This window comes from Maylandia zebra, unplaced genomic scaffold (assembly GCF_041146795.1).
Source record: "Maylandia zebra isolate NMK-2024a unplaced genomic scaffold, Mzebra_GT3a scaffold03, whole genome shotgun sequence".
Lineage (NCBI taxonomy): Eukaryota > Metazoa > Chordata > Actinopteri > Cichliformes > Cichlidae > Maylandia > Maylandia zebra.
Genome location: NW_027490033.1, coordinates 103861 through 126905, shown reverse-complemented (window position 1 = coordinate 126905; position 23045 = coordinate 103861). Strand labels below are relative to the sequence as shown.

The window sequence follows — 23045 nt, the reverse complement described above, 5'->3', positions numbered from 1 at the left end:
TGAAAGATAATTTACAGTGGCACTCTGTCAGGATCATTCTGACTGTAAGATCACTGTATTAATCTGAATCCTTCTGCAATGTGCTGTGAATGAATGCTGATGCAACTCACTGTGGGAAAGCTGTTAATAAAATGAATCTGTGACACATGCAACACATTCACAGAGGAAGAGGACACAAAGGGAGGACACGCAGAGGCTGTGTTGAAGTCAGAAATCCAAATCTTTATTAAAAAACAGGCGGCGGTAACAAACAGGAAGACGAGCAGTCCATCAAACAGTCTACAGGGTCAAACATACAGAGAATTCAAACAGCAGTAAAAAATAACTGGACACTGAAAAACTTAAAGCAATGTGTGACGCAATAGAAGGAAGCAGCGCAGTATATTCACTGAATTATCATCAATTACAAAAGAGAAAAACGACGATTTCTAAGGATTATTTTCTTAAATGCAGTTAGAGTGTGGCTGGTAAAGATGGAAACATACAGAATGTAAACTGTGTGAGTTTGTGAACTTTGTTAGTAACAAATGAGGTAAAAACCCAAAACAGACAAAACACAGAAAGAGGCTCTCAGTATTCATTCATAATTAGAAAGAAACATTCTGGTCGTGGATTTTTACAGTCTTAGTTCCGCTCGCTGTCATCATTATAATCATCATGATCAATGGCGAGGTCCTGAGGTGGGCGGGACTGTCTCTGGTGATGTCACCATGAAGGAACAGCATCTGGCACGTGTTGCTGAAACATCCCAGTACACTGGTGTAGTTTCCTCTCCAGCTGTTTGACACGTGACACTTGAACATTAAGGGGAAGAAGAAGAAACAGTGTTAGGTCAGGTGACCACATGGTTTCTAAAGTAACTGACAGGAAGTAACCAGGCCGTTAGAAATGGATGGATGTGTTTAGAGTTACTGGAGTTGGGTAACTCTACTTACCAAAAGCAGAAGCACACAGATGAAGGATCAGATGCTGAATGTTGCAGGAACATGCTCATGTGTGGTGGTCATTCAGTGCTGCTCCGGCAGGTTACACAGTCCAAGACTGATATGCTGCCCATCTGAGAGTTTGAAAACACACATGCAAAGATTTATTTTGTATTACAGTCAAAGTTGGATGTTCATTTTTGTCCTTTAAAAATGTTTGTGTATTTGAAAGCACTAACATTTAAGGATGACTTGGATCGTCTCCTTTAAAGGGGAGACAAGTGTATCCACTGATCCACGTCACTTTACCTGGATGATGACTCCTCCGCCCTCACTCAGAAACACTCCTAATATAACCAAGCAAATAAATAATATTGAAGATTTACTTACATCATTACAAAAACAGCAAAAACATCTCCCTTTGATTCTATTTCTCCATTCCTGCTGAACATCAGGCAACAAATATCTCAATAAATCACAGTAAAATGTAAAGCACATGTTTTCTCTGCTTTGTCTAACCTCTGCAGAGCCTCTGTCAAGAAAATCATAACTGTAAGCATAAAACCAAAATATACATTTCATAACACGTCACTGGACAAACCTCGGTCAGTTGATTTCCTCTGTGCAGTGCAGACGAACATCAGTCAGCGAGTGACTCTGCTGGTTCTTCTGAGGAAACACCACCGTCTCTCCACACCGTCACCATCTGTGAGCACAAACTGCCGCTCTGCTCTGCCAGCATGTAGGAATCACATATCACACACACAAGGGTGAAGAAACATCAGAGCTCAACTTTGGATACTTTAGATCTTAACAGATCAAAGCAGCTCTTAGTTTCAGCAATCAGACAAACAATGATACCAAACTGATTCTGTATGAATACAATATGGTATTTTCAATACAGGTGTCAAATTAATTTATTAAAACTAATACAGATATATGTATATTTTTTTTGATAAATTAGTTTGCTAAATTATAAGAATATATATTTTATTTTTTTTTCATTTAACAATTGCAACTGAAAGAAATTAAATATTGAACAAAAATATATTGTCACGTTCTGAGCATGCTCAGCACGCTGACAGACTTGAAGTTGCTACAGATTTTAAGAATGTCACAGGCTGGGTCTCTGACCCAGCGCTCTGAATTCATTTTTGTATTTGTCTCATTTTGATATGTGATTAGTTTTGTGTCATTTCCTATCTAGCTTTAGTTTAAGCTGTTATTTATTATTGTTCCCTTGGTTTTCTATGTTTTGGGTTCTTGTATTATTCTTCACGTATTAGGTCTGTTAAGTTGTGTTGTCATGTCTAGTTTTAGTATTTCCCGTTTTATTCTGACAGTGTCATGTGTTCTTTGTTCATTGTATTTAGCTTTCCTCCTCCTGGTCCTGTCATTTAGGTTTATGTCAGTCAGCTGTTTCCCCCATGTGTCTCCACTTCCCCTGATCACCTCATGTATGTATTTAAGCCCTCTGTTTTCTGCATGTCATTGTCGGGTCGTCTGTTTACCTCACCTCAGTCATAGGTCTAGGTTTCGTCTGTTATTTCCACGTTAGTCATAGTCTTAGCCTGTTTATTTCCACCTCAGTCATAGTTATAGTTTTTGGTCTCAGTACCGTTTAGTATTTTGTTTCTTAGTGTCTTGTCAGTTTACTTTGGTTTCCTGGTTTACTTCTGCCGTCATCTAATAAAGGATCACTTTTTCTGTTCAACCTTCAACTCCTCGTCCTCATCTGCTTTTGGGTCCTGTTTCCATTACACACCGGCGCACCCCGCCGTGACAAAGAAGTGATAATTATGGGGAAGAAACTTCTCTTTTTCATCCGTTTAATCAAACATTTGATGCCTCAGCTGTCTCAGTCTATAGCGTTCTGCAACTACAACTAACCTGAAGCTTGGATTTGGCTGCAGGTGTCCCTGTACATCCTTCTCAGATGTGGGTACCAGTTAATCCCACTTCTTCCTGACCTTTGCTTCATCACAAGACCAAAGGTGGCATCCCGTGTCACAGTCTTATCATCATCCAGAAGAAACATTTGAAGAAACATCATGGAGAAGAAACATTTACGCGCCTCCTGGTTTTGTTTTCTGATCCTGCGAAAAGACTGAGGACAAAGCCCAGAGAACACGAGATACACAACATTCAGACTCAACAGCCTCCATAAATGAAGAGCACCAGGTTGGTTCAGTTATAGTAGATATGAGCATACTTCACATTACTGGGTATGAATAATAATGAGGAGGCAAACTTTGAAGATGCAGAGCATGATGTCCCATCATCAGACTGTAAACAAACATCCACCAGGCTTCTTTGTTGCCAAAATTGATGATTCTCCTATCAGGGATCAGTAGCGTGTATTAACCTGTGGTATAAGCAGCAGTCACTGAAATATTACTGTTTCAGATAAGAAATCTAGGACATAAAAGCCAGGGTGGGAGGGATCTCTGCAAACTGACTTACCTCTGCAAGTGTGAAGCTCAACAAAAATCTGACTCTCCAGTCACAGATAGGGGTGGGTATTGATAAGATTTTCACGATTTGATTCCATTTTCGATTCTGTTTAACGATTCGATTCTTTATCTATTCTTTTTAAAAAAGGAGAACACTAAGGTCGATTAGCTTAGAACTTTGTTTTATAGCTTCTCTTTGAACAAGATATAAATTTAGGAGTAACATGGCCTTACAAACACAGCAGTGAGATCTTAAGAGATCCAGCCTACGGCTCTTCAATGGGGTGTCACAGGGTCCCCAGGAAAAGAAATTGTAAATGTAAAATAATAAAATAAATATTCTTCTGTAGCAATAACAAAGTATAACATAAATTAATCTGTAGCAATTACACAAGAATATCCAGTAATGTCCCTGTGTACAAAAGGCCAGCCAGTTCGCAGAACTCATGAACGGAGCCACATCTGCGGAGTAAGATATCAGCATACTGCTGCCGTTTAGCCAATGAGCGGTGAGGCAACCCATTCTCTTCGCCAATCAGAAGACACAATTCTACCTCATCACTACGCACACGTCGACGCAGAGAGTTCGGTCGGAGCTGCAGGTGGGAAGAGTCAGCAGAGTTTACTCACCGTGTGGATTTTCGTTCCTTCTAATGCTGTTAGCGGTGTGCGTCCATGAGACTGTAAGTTTCTGTGTTTTATCGTGTTTGTTCTTTGCTGCGGCCATTATCCTCCCTTGTTTAATCCTTGGCGCATACTTTGTTTACCGATTGTTACTGCCGTTTACTGCGAAGCAGCCTCTGCCGTGCGGTCATTAAGGGACCGTCACTAATTTCTCATGTTAGCTCTGATGTAAAGTGCCTAGTTAGGATTTATGTAAATAGTAAAATTAGCATTTGTTGACACTCCCTTATTTTGGTTGAATGTTCCACTATCCAGTATTGTTTGTATTGTTGTATTACACATTTAATTCACTCTGTTCACATAATTATGGAAGACTTTTATGTTCTTTCCAACAGAAACCACACCATCACTCACCACACGGCATATAGCATTTTACAGCCTGTTAAATCCCCTCACTCACATTATGGATGTGTGCTTCGGATTCTTGTTAATAAATGAGTGAACGGCAGATACCTGAGTGGCAGTGGATTTTGTGGATACGCCATCTGTTCTTATCGGACAACCCTGTTGAGATTGTGGATTCATAGAGTCAGCACCTTATCATCTACATCATTCATAGTCAGGAGGTCAAGTCCATCCCTCTTAAAGTGACCTCCTCCATTACACCCTGCCTACAATTAAACACATTCACTTACCGAAAATCAGGGGCATCTGCTGTGGCAAATGGGTGCAAACCTTTTACCACAAACTTAGTCACTGCTTCGTCTATCCTGGCCTGAAAGGACACCGGTAGACTGCAGCAACAACTGCCAGCACCTGAGCCAGCCAGACTCTGTCTGTCTCTCTCATCATGGTCACCTAAATGCACAGTAATAGCAGGTTTTGTAATAAGGCAGATCGCGCTAACATAATATGCACTGTTAGTTGATTATTTACCTGCCGCATTAACGGGAGAGGACGTGCAAACGTTACTGCTGCTGCTGGGTTGAGATTCACGAGATTCATTTAAGGTCATCGCGTCTTTTGTGAGCAAATGCTTTTGCATATTCGTAGTGTTTCCTCCCTTAAATGAAATATCCACTTTGCAAGTATTGCAAGTTCCCCTGTTGTCATCCGTTCTCGTAAAGTATAATCAAACTTTTGAGCGTTTGAGCCGCTTAGGCGCCGTGTTTCCTGCCAGGTAAATGATGCTCCGCAATGTGGTGACGTCATTCGGGGCGACTGGAATTGATAAGGGAATCGTTTGCAAAAATGGCAAACAGTTCCAAGGAATTGAAACAGTGGGAACCGGTTCTCCACAAGAACCGGTTTTCGATACCCATCCCTAGTCACAGACAAACAAAAACTCCAGCTGGGAGATAGAAAACGCTGTCTGGGTCTTGCTGGATGTTGCTGGTCAGAGTCCACACATTAGCAGAGTGCTTCTTGGTCCCACTGACCCATGTGGACAGCGACTGTGGAGAACTGTTCTGGAAAACAGAAAAAGACAATTAAAATAACAAAAAGCCAAACAGGATTTCCACAAAGACTCTCTTGGAATCAGCAATCAAAAAAAATCACTGGTTCATATTTCAATCAAATATGAACAGGTTCCTTAACTGTATGCAGTTCAGATCTGATTTAATTTAATTTCCTTCACACAGCACATTCGTCCAGGCTGACAGGTAAACATAGAATTAATCTCAGGTAACATGACTCATAGTAGAGATTCAGTAAGAAAGATTGCAGGCTCTAATATTATTACCACACAATCCAAGGACACACCAACAGCTCCGATTTGTAGAACTATTTAAACAAATGTCTTCTGAATATTCAATTCATGTTCACAGTGGGAGGGGGGGTAGAATATTTCTAACATTTTGAGTTATTTTCCAGTGTTAGAAAATCAGCACTGCTCAGTGTTAGCCATTTCTCCAGGCTGGAGAAACTGATCAGGAGGGCTAGCTCTGTGGTCGGCATGAAGCTGGACACTCTGGTGACAGTGGCAGAGAAAAGGACATTAAAGAAACTGATGGACATTATGGACAATGCCAGGCATCCTCTGCACACGGCCATAAACAACCAGAAGAGTCTGTTCAGTGACAGGTTGCTTCTCCCCAAGACAAGAACTAACAGACTTAAAAACTCCTTTGTCCCACACGCCATCAGACTGTTTAACTCCTCTCTGGAGGGGAGAGGGAGGGGAAACAGGAGGACAAAGGAGGGGGGAACAACTAAGCTGTAGTGCCTCTTCACCTCACTGTGCAATACCTTGTGCAATACTTTTTGTAAATAGTCAACAGTGCAATAGACTCAAGACTTGAAATGTGCAATTCACTTGTATTTTTATTTTTTATTCCTATTTATTCTATTTATCCCCTTTGTATATTTTATTTATATTTGTTTCTGTATTTATATATATGTGTGTGTGTGTGTGTGTGTGTGTGTGTGTGTGTGTGTGTGTGTGTGTATATATATATATATTTATATATATATATAACAATTCTGTAACTGTAACTTCGGTCGTTGCTGTGCTTTTTTTGGAAATCGAATTTCCCAGAGGAACCCACCCGAGGGATTAATAAAGTTCTATCTTATCTTATCTTATCTCTTATCTTGTTAATCTTCAAAACTGACTAGGTTACTTTTAAACATATAACACTGTCAAAAGTGTTAATTTAACACTCAACAGTGTTGTATTTAACACTCAGAGGTGTGGACCCATATAGACACTCTCCAGTGTTAATTTAACACTGGAGATTTTGCTGTGCACACTCGAGAGTCAGGCAGCTTAAATGTGTTTGTCTTCATCTGTAGTTACGTTTCATTGGCTGGAAATGTGCTAACTGGAATCATTCATGAGTCCAGATGAACAAAAACAAGTGTTTACTGCTCCACGCTGCACGAATCTGAATCAAAATCACTCAGACGCGCCCACGTAGGCATTCCACTAAAACCATGTGACCACCTTCACCTTTAAACCTGTCGTGAATATAATTTTAGACTCTTCACTTTATTTTGAAAGAACAGATTTGCAGGAAGTGCGGCTGCTGCAGAAACTCTTCACTTTTCACTGGCTTTAATCTTGAAGGTTTCTCCAGATGTGGAACATTCATGCTAAACATTCAACATCTGACGACCGTCTCCGTGTAAAACACTGACAAACTCAAACTTTATACGGTAACTGACAGATTTATTCCTCCATTTTCAGGCATTTCACAATGAACTTGGATTAGTTTGATGATTTTATTCACGTTGGTGAATAAAACCAGCCAAGAGGCTGATTCCTGCAGAGGAGGAGGCAGAGTGGAGGAATCTGCAGGTTCTGTCTCTAACACACAACCAGAGCTTCAATCATAACGAGCACATAATAAAACCATGATCCCCCCTGATCGACTCTTTTAGCCTGTTTCCTCTGGATCGAACAGGATCTAACAAACCCCAGCTTCTGCTGGGACACTGGTCAGCATGGGAGGAAAAAGATGGCTGCCGTGTTGCCGTTTCCTGTCTTACACCAGCATTATACTTCCTGTATCTGTGGGTCTGAGTTTTTAATCAGAGGATGAACTTAAAGCTTTCAGTCTGCTCTACAACCCACCACCTATCCACACGTCTGCTAAGTGGACTGGAAATCAGTAAAACTTCTACCAGACTTTAGTAAATATTGCATTAAGATGAGCAGACAGATTTTAATCTCAGCATCGTGCACACAGATTTTTCAGGACACTGGAAGAGTTCCTGCCGTGGATTTAGATGTTAGTGTTGTGTGGATGATCCCATTCTGTGATCTTTGTGTTACTAACACTGATGCTTTTACACTTTAGGACCCTCGAGACCTCTGCTGCTCAGCCGTCCTGATCGCTGCCTCCACTTTAACCAGAGGCTGTAACCTCTGATCATTTCACCTGCACCGACAGTAAAACTCTTCTCCAGAACCAAACGTGCCATAAACCCATCACAGCTTCATCATCAGCTCAGTCTCAGCAACATGCAGACGACCGAGCAGCAGAAACTCTGCAGGGAACGTCTGAAGTCTGTTCTTCAGTTTTCCCAGCTCACTGTTTATTGAACATGAGACAGAAAAATAACTTCACCTTTAATGTGAAACTTTTATTGCCTGTGACATGTTTGCAGGAAGTTTACATGCTGTGATTTAGTGTCACAGCCATAAATATCACACAAGGTAAAAACTACAAGTCCCAGCATCCTCTGTGTTTAGGGAGGAGCAGTGAAACAATGTACATTTCAAATTCCTTTAATTTTAAATATGTTTATATTGTCTATCCTGTAAAATAGTCAGATGTCTATTCATATTAATGTACAGAATTCACCTGCTTGCTGCTACTACTGCACGTTCACCCAATATATATATATATATATATAATGTTCTTCCTCTACCCCCCCAATTTTTGCACATGTCGAGGAGCGTGTCAGGCTACATTTCACTGTGTGTTATACTTATATAACTATGCATGTGGCAAATAAAGAACCTTGAACCTTGAACCTTGAAAGTGAAAGTGTTGATCCTCCGTTCAGAGCAGCAGGAGGAGGAAGGTGGAGCTGAGGCAGGTGAGTGTTAACATGAATATGTTTCTTCTTATGACATAAAATAATTCCACGCTGTTCGTGTCTGTGGGTGAAACGTGAGGCCGGTCGGCTCCTCTGAGCGCTGGTTTCCTGTAAGTAGAGAGGAAGTGAGTTTAGCTGAGAGAGCAGGAGGAGAGTGAGAGCTGTGCTGAGGCAGGTGAGTGTTAACACCGCTCTGACATTACTGTGTCTCTGTGGCGGGAACAACAGGCTCCGTCAGTGGAGGCAAAAATAATCAGACTTTGGTTTTTCAAAGGAAACTACTTTATGTTGGGAGAAGCCGCGCGCTCATTGGATAACGGCTTGTCAATCTCAAGTTATTAGCCAATGAGCACGCAGGTTCACAGTAAGACCCGCCCTTATCACGACATTTTTAAAAACTAAACGTCCTACCGAGGACCCGGCCTTCGCGGTCTACGTGGGCTGGGTCCTCAGAAGGTTGGATATGCTGGAAGTAAACAGCTGGGGAAATTGGACGGTCTAGCCTTCTGATTAGCGTCACCGCTGTCTCGGTGGAGTTTAATAAACTCGGTCCTCTGCTCCTTGCTATCTGCAATATAACAGGACACTGGAGTAAATTCTCGACCGTCTCATACTTCTGTTTAATCAGTTTTCTGTTTGATGTTTATTCAGCTGTGTGAAAACCAAGGAGGAACCCACCCGGGGGATTAATAAAGTTTTATTTTATCTAACCTAATCTAATAACTTTAATCTCAGCCAAACCGATTTACTCACGAACAAACAAAACACTGAAAAAAGCCAAACAATAACATTTTTAGGTTGTCTAAGTCACGTTTAACCTGAGTAGCGAAAGTCCGCGGTGATCTGAAAATGATGTGCCGGGAGTTGTGCCGTTCTCGGCGGCTTCAGTGACCCTCGAGCTCCTGGCTGGCTATAGTGCTGGTGGGTAGCAGACGTCTCCGAAAACGTCGAAGCACTTTTGCAAATATGCGGTATCTTGATAAACCGAGCAGATATTTGATGTTTACACAGCTACTTTCTCGCCTGAAAATATGTTAAAAGTTTATTTTGTGACCCAGAAAGATTAGTATGAGTAATTTTAAAACTTAGTAGCGGCCGCCAAATTGAGGAACTGGATTTGGTGGTCATGAAAATGGCATTAAACAAGTCCCCAGGGACAGATGGACTCACTACTAATTTTTATCAATTCTTCTGGAAGGACCTAAGAACTTTATTGTTTGATGCATTAAAGGAATCGATAGAGAAAAAAGAACTGATGCCGAGCATGAAACAAGCGCTGATAACCCTGATCCCTAAATCGGGTAAGGATAAAAGAATTTTAGACAATTTAAGACCCATCACCTTAAACACTGACTATAAGATCCTGTCTGGAGCTGTAGCTGAGAGGCTAAAGAAAGGCATCTCAAACATTATCAGTGAAACACAATCAGGTTTTTTGAAAGGAAGACTAATTCATAACAATATTGGGCTGGTTTTGGACCTCCTTGAGTACAGTGAAATAATCCAAGATGTCACGGTCCTGAGTCTGTGGACTCAGTGTTTTTCTGTTTGTATTAGTTATCTTTGATTTCATGATGTGTTTTGATTCTCTTAGGTTTGATTTTTGTCACTAGTATTCCTAACTCCCTAGGTCCTTGGCATTTCTTGTGTTCTCCTTCTTAGGTCGTGGTTCTGTGTTACTTCTGTTAGTATACAGTCATCTCTGTCAGTGTGTCTCTTGTTCTGTCACTGTATCCCCTAGTTTAGTCCACGTCTGTTCAGTTTCCTGTTTTACTTTGAAAGTCTGTGTACTATGTCAATGTGTTGAGTTTTGCCGCCCCTTGTCTTGTCATGTCTGATGAGTCCCAGCTGTGTTCTCCTCCTGTTTCACATTCCCTAATCACCTCAGTATGTATTTAAGCCCTGTGTTTTTCTCTGCCAGTTGTTGCGTCCTCCACGTTTGTTGTGTGTGTATTCGTTACACACAGCTACACAACTCATCGTGACACAAGTGAGAGGATACATCCTGTTCTTGGATTTTTACAAAGCATTTGACTCAGTTGAACATACGTTCATATTCAAAACTCTGCAGTCTTTTGGTTTTGGAGAGGAATTTATCAATGTTATAGAGATGCTATATAATGACATTAACAGCTCTGTTTTGCTAGAACATGGTACATGTTCAAGGTTTGAGGTTAATAGAGGGATAAGGCAGGGATGTAGCAGCTCACCACTTCTGTTCATCATGGTTGCTGAGCTGTTGTCTATTTTGATTAAAAACAGTCACATTGAGGGGTTAACTGTGATGGGTGAACAGATAATAATCAGTCAGCTCGCAGATGATACCACCCTGTTTCTAAAAAACGAGGACCAGATTCCTTTAGCCTTACAGGCGATCAACCACTTCTCCAAAGCTTCTGGCCTACAGCTGAATATTAATGAATAAGAAATTCTAGCTCTGCATGAGTGTCCCCTGCAAGCAATAAATAATATACAGATCAAAAAAAGAGGTTAAGTATCTGGGCATTGTAATTTGCAAGGATAAGACATCAACTGAAAGTAAGAATATCTGTGCCAATATAGAAAAGTGTAAGTCAATTTTAAACAGGTGGCTGCAAAGGGACATAACTCTGTTTGGGAGAATCTTGCTAACCAAAATGGACAGTCTGTCCAGACTAATCTATCCAGCCTTTTCTCTGACCATATCTCCAAAACTAATTAAATCTATAAATAATCTTAATTTTAGGTTCATATGGAGGAACAAATGTCATTATATAAAGAAAAATGATATGATTAAGAATTATGAAGAGGGAGGGGCTAATGCCATTGACTTTGATGTTATGAATGGTGTACTAAAACTGAAATGGTTAAGATCTTTCATTAGGAACAAAAATTCCTTTTGGAACATTATTCCCAGTGTGATTTTTGGCAAAATGGGTGGAATAGACTTTTTGTTACGTTGTGACTTTGATTGCAGTTCGTTACCTGTTAAACTCTCAGCTTTCCATCAGCAGGTCCTTCTCTACTGGAAGATCTTAAGGGATTTGGGCTGTAGCTCATTTTACGGATGATAATGGGGTCTTATTAAAACATGAGACGTTTTGTGAGAAATTTGATGTAAGATGTACTGCTAACAGATATAAATCCCTAGTGAAAGCCATCCCAGTCCCTTTGAGATCAATGATAAAAGAAGATATTGTGCACTCTAAAATTTCTCCTGGACTGAGGCAGCTCTGCATAGCTGGAGCTGAATTTGGTGACAGCAGGTTTACAAACAAAGTGATCAGGAATATTTTGATCAACGACATTTGCCCTAATCCGGTTAAAAGAAATTATATCCTTAAAGAATTTGAGACCATGGAGGTTAAGGCGATAAGAAAAAAGTATATTTCACTTCCTCTTTCCCCTAAAGTAAAAGAGGTTCACTTTAAAATCATTAATGAGGTTTATCCAACCAATGAATTCTTAAGACGGAAATTTAACTTAGATGTGAACGCCTGCACATTTTGTGAAAATGATATTGAAAGTCTGGATCACTTGTTTTTCTACTGTGAATCAGTGCACTCCTTCTGGACTGACATGTGGAGCTGGCTACAGTCCAGGAGAATTCAGTTACCACATTTGACGGTGACAGTAATAAAATTTGGAATACTTGCTGAGAATGCAGATTTTGACCTGTTGATTAGGACGATTTTGTTAATGGGAAAAATTTTTCTTCACAAATGCAGATACTTTAAAGCTAAACCATTTATAAACAGATGGCTGAATGACTTTAGACTCTGGGCTAAATCGCTGAAACTTGTGAATAACAAGAAAGCTCATAAACTTGTTGTTTTATTTAACGAGTTTAATCTATGTTAAAAAAAAAGAAACCTCCCTATTTTATAATCATGACTGCCATTTTTTGCTCATGGTATTTTTTGCCTTTGGTTCAAATCCTTCAAAATACATACAAAATCAGTATCGATACTGACGTAAATTAATAGAAATAGAGATGGACCGATACGTAATATCGCATCGGTCCATCTCTGTTTCCCTTTCTGGATTAAGTAAGGTTGTAAAAGCAGCTCGATGTACAACCTGTTCTTTGGATCCTCTACCAGCCTGGGCTATAAAGGAACTGTGGTCAGCATTAGGACCCTACAACCTGTTTCTTTTAAATACTTCATTGAGTCTTTCCTGAATGTTTTAAATCAGCTGTGGTAGCACCAATCTTGAAAAAGCCTGGACTGGATGTTGACATGGTCGCAAATAGGGCAGGGTATCGTCACTGATTTCTAGAATCGATTTGATTCCGATTCACAAGGTCCTGAATCAATTCGATCCACGATTCGATTCAATTCGATTTGAATCTGGGAAATTTTGCCTCAGACAGTCAGAAATATTATAATTCAGATCAGTACATTTACATATTTTTGTATCTATAAAAAGGAAGCTGACACTCGCAAGACTTTATCAAAGGTGTGAGCATCACAGCAGAGGCCTTTGTGTCAAAGTAGCTGAAGATAAAACAGAAAAACATGAAGGTGGTTTTATAAAAATATTCTACAGTAGATCAAAAACGAAAGAAAACCATTAATCGACATATGAACATTACCTCTGAAGTTACAGCGGTTTTATGACAGACACAGCGTTTTGCAATTTGCATAATTTTAAAAAGTTTAAATTTGTTCAGAAGCCTGTTGAACGGCAGAAATTAGGTTTTCTTTTCGGAAGTAAGTAAAAGGAAAAAAACAGCGGTCGACAGCGCTGTAAACAACGGTAGACTTGTGCGTAACAAGCAAGCGAATAATGCAGAAAACAGATTTTTAGACAGGAAACTGTGTGTGAGAGAGAGAGAGAGAGAGAGAGAGAGAGAGAGCTGTGCATGACGTGTGATTTTATCCTGGTGGAAGCAAAACAGCAAAAGTCAGAGTGAGTTCATGACGATGTTTATGTGAAGCGTAGTTTGGATCTTCTTTTGCTGCTGGTTCAGTCAATATTGTTTGGAGAGAGATAAAACTAACAGCTTTAGAATCAGCGTAAAAAGGACGTAAACACAAAGCTCGGAGCCGCCGAAACATCAGAATCAGCGAGCTGTCGGCTTTCAGCCCCGACCGTGTCCGTGCCATCGGGTGAGAAAGGCGACATCTCACTGATTCTGATGTGTCGGCGGCTCTGAGCTTTGTGTTTACGTCTTTGTGCAGAATCCGTGTTCCTGCTCTCATTTACTGTTTCAGCTGTTTGGTGGTTGTTAAAGTTTTGTGAGGTTTAACCTGAGATTCTGGCGTTGGTGCAAAATGCAGCTGCTCGCATTTTAACAAGAACTGGGAAATTTGAGCACATTACCCCTGTTCTGAGATCTCTTCACTGGCTACCTTGTCAGGTTCGAGCAGATTTTAAGGTCCTGCTGCTCACCTACAAGGCTTTAAACGGATTGGCACCTTCATATCTCTCCGACCTTTTACACCTTTATGTTCCATCTCGTGCTCTCCGATCTCAGGACTCTGGTCTTCTAAAAGTTCTTAGAGCCAGAAAAAAGACAATTGGAGAGCTTTTTCTTTTCATGCCCCGTTTCTGTGGAACAACCTCCCACAAGATATTCGGCAGGCTGCTCTGTGGAGGTTTTTAAAACCAAGTTGAAGACACATTTGTTCACCCGATCCTACATGTCTTAATTCTATGGCTTTTAGTTTTTACATTTTTATTGTTTTTAACTTGTATTGTGTCTTTTACCTGTATTGCTATGTATCGCTTTTATTTTATTTATCTCTTTAGTTGTACAGCACTTTGTTTGAAAGCGCTTTATAAATAAAGTTATTATTATTATTATTATTACAAGGTCCACGTTTACGGGAACATCTGCCACAGATATGGGAGAATATTTGATTTCTATTGTAGACAGAAGCCACGGGTGTGTTCAGTCAAACGTTTAGAATAAACTTTGGTCTATAAATGTGTTTCATGATTTATTTTTAACTCCAGCTGCTTATTTGTACTATGCTTTCATTTCAGAGCGCAATGAGAAATAAAAAGGATATTTTCAATAAAACTGTCACGATCCTGGGTCTGTGACTCAGTGTTTTCTGTTTTGTATTGTTAATATTTGATTTCATGATGTATCTTTGTTTATTCTTACGTTTTGGTTCTGTGTTTTGTTGTACCTCTAAGTTCAGTCTTTCTATTTCCTGCTTTGTTGTGAAGGTCCGTGTCTCATGTCAGTGTGTTTAGTTTGCGTTTCCTCTGTCTCGTCTTGTCAATCACTCCCAGATGTGTCCTCCTTCTGTGTCTCATTCCCTCGTTATCCCTCTGTGTATTTAAGCCTTGTGTTTGCCTCTGTTAGTTGCTGGTTTGTCTGTGTATCTGTCAGGGTCCTGGGTCTCCTGATCTAGTGGTTTCAGTTCTTTGTGATTTTTGTGTTATGCCAGTTTAGTTTGTGAGTTATTCTATGCTTCCTAGGTTTTGATTCCCTGCCCCCCTTGTTTCTCTGTGCACTCTGTTCTGTGTTTAGTCTTCTCTGTCCATTTGTTCCGCCCTGTGTTGTTGCCTTCTGTGTCTCCCTCTGTGTAACTGTCTATATAGTGATGTGTTGTGGTGCTTTGCTTCCACCCCTTGTGTTCCGTGTTTTCGTCTTCCCTTCGTGTAATTCTTCATATTCGTGTACTGTTAGTTTTCCCAGTTTAGGTTTTTGCTTAGTTTCCATGCTCACCTTCGCCATTTCTGTTTGTATCACCATGTGATGAATAAACTCACTTGCATCTGAGCTGCCTGCATAAAGGGTCCTTTAATAATTTACACACGGCTCGCAAACCGTGACAAAAACACTGGAAAAATTGGGCTGTTCTAAAACGTTTGACGGGTAGTGTATATATTTAGTTTATATATTTTCTTTATTTATAATAGTTTGTTTTATATTGTAGCAAAGTGTTACTTGGATACTTCTCTATGTGCTTCTTCATGTGCAATTTTGTTGCATTCTGAGCCTAAGAAATTTATTGTGATGAACTGCTGTTAGAATCAAGTTAAATTCTGATAAATCAGACAATTACCTCTCCAGCTGTTGTTACAGTCTTTGTTTATCGGGTCCTTACAGGGTAAAAGATGACGACACCTAAAGAAATCCTTCTGGGGACTTTGGAGGATTTGGGAAGTAATGACTTTGAAAAATTCACGTGGCATCTGAAGAATGGGTCTGTAGAAGATTTACCAGCAATCCCAGTGAGTAAACTGGAGAATGCAGAGAGGACGGACATAGTGGATCTGATGTTTGATACCTACGCTATCAAGACTTTTGAAGTCACTAAAAATCTTTTGGGGAGGATAAACAGAAATGATCTGTTGGAGAATTTAAATAAAACCATCCCAGAACCCACAGGTAAGTCAGGGAATGACTAAACAAAAAATACATAAACAATAAAAACATTAGTTAACATTACACAGGTGCCATTAAAATCCATATAAATGGTAAATGGCCTGCATTTGTATAGCGCTTTTCTAGTCCATAGGACCCCAAAGCGCTTTACACTACATTCAGTCATTCACACACACATTCACACACTGGCTACATTGGCAAGCTACATTGTAGCCACAGCTGCCCTGGGGCGCACTGACAGAGGCAAGGCTGCCGGACACAGGCGCCACCGGGCCCTCTGACCACCACCAGTAGGCAAACACAGGGTTAGTATCTTGCCCAAGGATATTTGGCATGCAGCCAGGATGCAGCCTGGGATCGAACCACCGACCTTCTGATTAGTGGCTGACCTGCTCTGCCACCTGAGCTACAGCCACCCAAATAATAAATCCAAAACACTTGCCAACACTTTCAGGAGTGAGAGACTGCAGAAAGCCTACAGTTTATATGTGTTTTATGTATCTGCACAAATAACCTCCTGTGTACACATGAATATCTGCTCTTTGGGTTGGTTTGATTAAAATGGGACCAGCAGCAGGTTTTCTGCCCATTTTACAGATTTATATTGTCAGATTGGTTTTAGAGCTGTTTTATCAACATAAATGAGGCGACAACAACAGTTTGGGACACGTCACAAATATGATCAAAGTGATAGGGTTTCCGAAAGAGACTCAGGCGCAGGCCAGGGTATTCCTTTAAGCGAAGAACAGTGCGTTTATTTACAGTGAACACATTCACCAAGTGGCTACATACAACGTGCAGGGGAAACGGGTCCGTGTCGCCAGGGTCCGTGGGAAACAGGGATGGGAGAAGGGTGCTCCACACTTTCTGTACAAATGTTCCTCCTCAATCACTCCTCTCAGAATCGGGTTCCAAAAAAACGATACTGATAGCTCAACGATCCAGCGAAGACTAGTGCAGACTCGCCATCTAAGTAGTGCAGTAATCAGCTGGGATCAGCGGCCGGTGCGGTGATGAGCAGGTGTGCAGGCCAGCAGCGGGAGCCCGCAATGAGCGTCGCCGCGGCGAGAGAGAGTGAGAGAGAGCAAACAAACCACAAACATATTGCACAATAGAGGATCGACCAGCAAGGCACAGGGACCATGACACAAAGTGCTTTTTCTTAAATCTATTTACTAGTTGAAGGTAAAGTTAAAAAAAATGGCTGCCATTTCTTTCTGCTGTTTGGAGACCCAAACAAAAAAATGCCCAGACAGTAAATGCTTTTTATTATGGTTGATAAACAGGACACTAAGGTGATTGGTCAAAGGTTGGAGGAAAGCCACAGTTCTCCTTATTTGACTGAAATCCACCATTTCAGCTTCTGCAGCTTTCTGGGAGAGAGCAGATTTCTCCTGTTTTGGCTTCCTGTTAAATCCAGAATTGAATTCAAAATCCTGCTCCTCACATACAAGGTCTTAAATAATCAGGCCCCATCTTATCTTAATGACCTTGTAGTACCATATCCCCCTATTAGAGCACTTCGCTCTCGCTCTGCAGGCCTACTTGTTGTTCACAGAGTATTTAAAAGTAGAATGGGAGGCAGAGCCTTCAGTTTTCAGGACCCAAAAAGATAGTTGGGTTTTTTTCTGTTATATTATTGTAGGTTCTTTACCTTACAATATAAAGCACATTGGGGTGACTGTTGTTGTTATTTGGAGGAATTTAAAAAAACAACAACTTGAAATTCTTTCATTTATTCTACATATTTATTCATCACTGGCTCCATAGTGTTGTTTATGTAATATGTGAAATGTTGCTAGTATTGATTTGGTGCTGTATAAATAAACACAATTAAATCAAATGTGTCTCTATAAAACCTGCCCTCAGTTATAACCCAAGTGTCAGGGCTCAATGGCTCATGAAAAGGAATGGAGTCAAGCACAGAACCAAAAAACGGAGGCTGAGTGACTTTTAACAGAAATGTATTTTACTAGATTTCTTGACGGAGAAAGCTGAATCACGGCTAAATTCAACAGCAAGCGAGGTATTATGAGAAGTGCAGAGCTGAGGCCAGAACATAAGCTGAGGCAGGTCAAAGGAACAACAGGGGCAGAATCGGGCGAATAGAAACTATCCAGGATCACTGGAACAAAGGAGATAATAATCAGAGTGGTCCACAGTGTAGTGAATGAGTCCAAGATTTAAAAACTAAGAGGAGTTACGTGGCTGCAGGTGGAGATCAGCTGGAGGAGGAGATGAATTAAATCTGGGTACAGAGTGAGATGTGGGTGCACATGGAGGCAGGCAGCTGAGGATGGCAGTTTGCAAGAGTGAGTTTTCCCAGCAGTGGCAGGCCAGAATCCTGAGGCGTGACTTATGGCGAGAGTTGGAAGATGTATCCAGGTGCCGACTAGGGAACAGGAAAAGAGGGTTACGCGAAACAAGCTGAGGAGCACAAGACAAAATGTGAGGCAGAGAACTGACTGTGGTAAGCAGACAATCTGGAGAAGGTTCATTGTGAGTGCTGCTCATAGATACTGCCGGAGTAATTGGCAACAGGTGAGGAGCAGGGAGGAGTGAGGAGGGCTCCACCCAGGGGAGGAGAGCTGATGCTGTGGAAAGTTACTCAGACTCACTCGGATCATGACACCAAGAGTCCAGTGAACTGAACACATAACCACAGTAATCAGAATGCAGTTTTCTCATTTGTGTCATTTGCTGTTTATTCATGCAGAGATTCTCACTGAGTGTCAGCTCAAACTCAAGTCAAAATTGAAAAAGAAGTTCCAGTGTGTGCTCGAGGGGATTTCTACAACAGAAAACCCGACCCTCCTGAATCAGATCTACACAGAGCTCTACATCACAGGGGGAGGGACTGCAGAGGTCAATGATGAACATGAGGTCAGACAGATTGAAACAGCATCCAGGAAACCAGACAGACCAGAAACAACCATCAGACAAGAAGACATCTTTAAACTCCCACCTGGAAGAGATAAACCAATCAGAACAGTGCTGACAATGGGAGTGGCTGGCATTGGGAAAACAGTCCTAACACAGAAGTTCACTCTGGACTGGGCTGAAGACAAAGCCAACCAGGACATCCAGTTCATGTTTCCATTCATTTTCAGAAAGCTGAATCTGCTGAAAGAGGAAAAGTTCAGCTTGGTGGAACTTGTTCATCACTTCTTTACTGAAACCAAAGAAGCAGGAATCTGCAGCTTTGAAGACTTCCAGGTTGTGTTCATCTTTGATGGTCTGGATGAGTGTCGACCTCCTCTGGACTTCCACAAAACTGCAATCCTGACTGACCCTAGAAAGTCCACCTCAGTGGATGTGCTGCTGATAAACCTCATTAGGGGGGAACTGCTTCCCTCTGCTCGCCTCTGGATAACCACACGACCCGCAGCAGCCAATAAGATCCTTCGTGACATTGTTGACATGGTGACAGAAGTCAGAGGGTTCACTGACCCACAGAAGGAGGAGTACTTCAGGAAGAGATTCAGAAATGAGGAGCAGGCCAGCAGCATCATCTCCCACATCAAGACATCACGAAGCCTCCACATCATGTGCTACATCCCAGTCTTCTGCTGGATCACTGCTAAAGTTCTGGAGTTTGTCATGAAGAACAAAGAGAGCAAAGATCTGCCTAAGACTCTCACAGAGCTCTACCTACGCCTTGTGCTATTTCACCTAACAACGAAGGACATCAAGTATGATGAGACAGATTCATGCAGGAAGATCATTGAGTCTCTGGGAAAACTGGCCTTTGATCAGCTGCAGAAAGGAAACCTGATCTTCTATGAATCAGACCTGACAGAGTGTGGCATCGATATCAGAGCAGCCTCAGTGTACTCAGGAGTGTTCACACAGATCTTTAAAGCTGATGAGTGCCACATGTTCAACAACGTTGTTTACTGTTTCGTCCATCTGAGCATTCAGGAGTTCTTTGCTGCTCTTCATGTCTATCTGACCTTCATCAACTCTGGAGTCAACCTGCTTAAGAAACAATCTCCTCGCTTTAAAATCTTCCAGAAAACACTTACTGTAAAAGACTTCTACCAGAGTGCTGTGGACAAAGCCTTAGAGAGTCCAAATGGCCACCTGGACTTGTTCCTCCGCTTCCTCCTGGGTCTTTCACTACAGACCAATCAGGATCGCCTATGCATGCTGACACAGACAGGATGTAGCTCACAGACCAATCAGGAAACAGTTCACTACATCAAGAAGAAGCTCAGTGGGAAACTGTCTGCAGAGAAAAGCATCAACCTGTTCCACTGTCTGAATGAACTGGATGATCGTTCTCTAGTGGAGGAGATCCAACAGTCCCTGAGATCAGGACGTCTCTCCACAGATCAACTGTCTCCTGCTCAGTGGTCGGCTCTGGTCTTCATCTTACTGTCATCAGATCTAGATGAGTTCGACCTGGAGAAATACTCCCGTTCAGAGAAGGCATTTTTGAAGCTGCTGCCAGTGGTCAAAGCATCCAAGAAAGTGCTGTAAGTGAATCTATGAACAAATATGTTTAATAATGCTAGATGAATAAAAGAATATGTCTCCATTGTTATTCTTCCTCAGGCTGAGAGATTGTAAACTCTCAAAAAGAAGCTTTGAAGCTTTGTCTGAAATTCTCAGCTCCCCATCCAATCATCTGAGAGAGCTGGACCTGAGCTCGAACAAACTGCAGGATTCAGGATTGGATTTGCTGTGTGTTGGACTAAAGAGTCCTGACTGTAAACTTGAAACTCTCAGGTAAGGATACAGACTTTTTGACACTTTTTGACTCTTAAATCTGTAAGTTTATCTTGATGCGGACGTTCAAAGTCAGCACAATTTTCCTTTTAAGTTCCTGAGTTTATATTTTTGACTGTCAGGTTGTCTGGACAGATGTTTTTATTTTATTTTATTTTTTTACTTGTCCCTAAAGTCAGAACTAAACCCACATGTAGATGACTTTCAAATTCAAATTCAAATTCAAATTCAAATTTTATTTGTCACGTACACAGTCATACACAGTACGATATGTAGTGAAATGCTTGGACAACTGCTCGTGACCTAAAGAAAACAAAAAAGGAAAAGGCTATGAATAAGATAGGAAATAAATATGAAAAATTAAAAAGGGTAAATTTAACTAGGAAGGAATAAAATATAAATTAAGGTTAAAAATGAAATAACTGTACAACACAAATTAGAATGAAGGGTAAATTTAACTGGGAAAGAATAAGATAAAATACATAAATTAAAGTTGAAAATAAAATAACTGTACAACAAAATACACAATATAGAACTATATAAGAATGTATGAAGAAATATAAATAAATATATACACAATAACAGCAGCTGTACAAGTATTAGCTTGAAATGAAGAATACAATGTCCAATCCACATTATGTCTTGTGCAGTGCAAATATGCTTAAAGTGATTTAAGTGATGAAGTGAAAACAATGTCCAGAAAGTCCAGTGTGTGTGTAAGAACTGTATGTGTGGGTCAGTACTGTGTGGTGGTGTGATTGAGAGACCGTATCGCCTGCGGGAAGAAGCTCCTCCTCAGTCTCTCTGTGTTGGTCTTCAGGGAGCAGAATCGCTTTCCTGACCTCAACAGAGAGAACAGTCTGTTGTTGGGATGGCTGAGGTCCTTCACGATCTTCCTGGCCTTGGTCCAGCACCGCCTGCTGTAGATTGAGTGCAGGTCAGGGAGCTCGGAGCGGATGGTGCGCTCAGCTGACCGCACAACCCTCTGTAGAGCTCGTCTGTCCTGCATGGTGCTGTTCCCGAACCAGGTTAAGATGTTTCCCGTCAGGATGCTCTCTATGGTGCACGAGTAAAAGTTCCTGAGCACCTTGGAGGGCAGTTGGAAGTCTCTCAAGCGGCGTCCGGGTACACACCGGCTCACTCCTTGGCGGCTCGCTCGGGCCACTTCGGAGGTGGGGTGCCCCCGGCCTCTCGGCCTGGGGCTCGGTCACTCAGGCACAGCTGGCTGCTGGCGGAGCTCACGGGCGCGTCACTGCAACTCCCCCTGGCTTCTGCTCCGCGGCTGCTGAGTGAGCCCTCATCTGGGACTCTCCTTAGCTCTTACTGGGACAGTGGCGCGGCTGCCCCTCTGTGGGTCTTCCTTGGTCTCTTGTGTTCTGGGGGCCTCTGGATGTCTGGAGTTTTGATCTCCTCCATACCTGCTTGATACCATAGAGGACAGGGCTGTGGCTCCCCACACTCCCTAGCAGATCATTACATGGAGAAACCTTTGGAATGCAAGCATGCTGATCCACACAGGTATGCACACAGGTGTACACATGGGTATTCATAGACGCGGACTACAGCTTTCTTGGCTGCTGCCTCAAAGCACACTGTGCGCTGGCTATCTTGAGTGCTGCACAATATCGTTTATTATTTAGTAACTATCGATATCTACTGCTAGCTAGTTTATTGTGATGGTGCTTTTTTTTTCTTATTATGTTGCTCTTTGTTGTTTGCTTTCTCCTCTGTTTTTTTTTCTCCATACAGGTGACCCAGGAGTTTTGTTTTTTTTGTTTGTTTGTTTTTTTCTTTCTTCCCCCCCTTCTCACCGTCTCTTCTCCCCTTTGGTTTTCTTTTTTTCTCTCCCTCTCTTTCTTTCATTCTTTCCCCCTGTCCTATCCCACAGTCATGTCTGTCCCGTTTGTAGCAACTGAAAATAAAATAAATTCATAATTATAATAAAGGTCAATCAAATGGACCAATATGGCAAGGCCATGATGATCCACTTGGTAAAATAAATCCGCTTGGCATCTTTCTTGGCCTTAAGACAACAATTCTGATGGCTAAAGATCCAAACGGGACAAAAAAAAAAAAAAAGGAAGTCTCTCGAGCGTCTGAGGTGGTAGAGACGCTGTTGGGCCTTTTTCACCACGGTGTTGATGTGACAGGACCATGACAGGTCCTGCGTGATGTGAACTCCGAGGTATTTGAAGTTGTCCACTCTCTCCACTGGGCACTCATTGATGACGGGGGTCTGGTAGTTCCTCTCCTGCTTAGTGCTGAAGTCCACTATCAGCTCCTTTGTCTTACTGATGTTTAGAAGGAGGTTGTTCCTCTGGCACCAGTTCTCCAGATTCCTAATCTCCTTCAGGTAGGCCGTCTCGTTGTTATCAGAGATCAGGCCCACCACGACGGTGTCGTCAGCAAACTTGATGATGGTGGTGGAGCTGGTAG

General features: G+C 41.6%; 2 protein-coding genes and 1 long non-coding RNA gene across 4 annotated transcripts in view; 2 read left to right on the top strand and 1 right to left on the bottom strand.

Moving 5' to 3' along the window:
• The window catches only part of LOC112432436 (protein NLRC3), a 3307575-nt gene that overhangs the window by 3254536 nt on the left and 29994 nt on the right, over nt 1–23045 (top strand). The window lies entirely within an intron of this gene.
• On the bottom strand, nt 215–4812 carry LOC112432470 (uncharacterized). 2 transcript variants are annotated; one of them, XR_013096169.1, is made up of 6 exons: nt 4696–4812; nt 2814–4564; nt 1525–1655; nt 1163–1270; nt 936–1057; nt 215–794 (listed from the first exon to the last, which is right to left on the bottom strand). It is a non-coding gene; the product is annotated as an uncharacterized LOC112432470 (long non-coding RNA). The 2 variants fall into 2 exon arrangements; XR_003023055.2 differs by lacking the exon at nt 4696–4812 and having other exon boundaries at nt 1525–1650; nt 2814–4402.
• On the top strand, nt 3949–21166 carry LOC112430946 (NLR family CARD domain-containing protein 3-like). Its single transcript, XM_076881140.1, has 4 exons — nt 3949–4059; nt 15600–15881; nt 18595–20356; nt 20436–21166. The coding sequence occupies exons 2-4, from the start codon at nt 15608–15610 to the stop codon at nt 20611–20613; spliced, it is 2214 nt and encodes a 737-aa protein (XP_076737255.1). The 5' UTR covers nt 3949–4059; nt 15600–15607; the 3' UTR covers nt 20614–21166.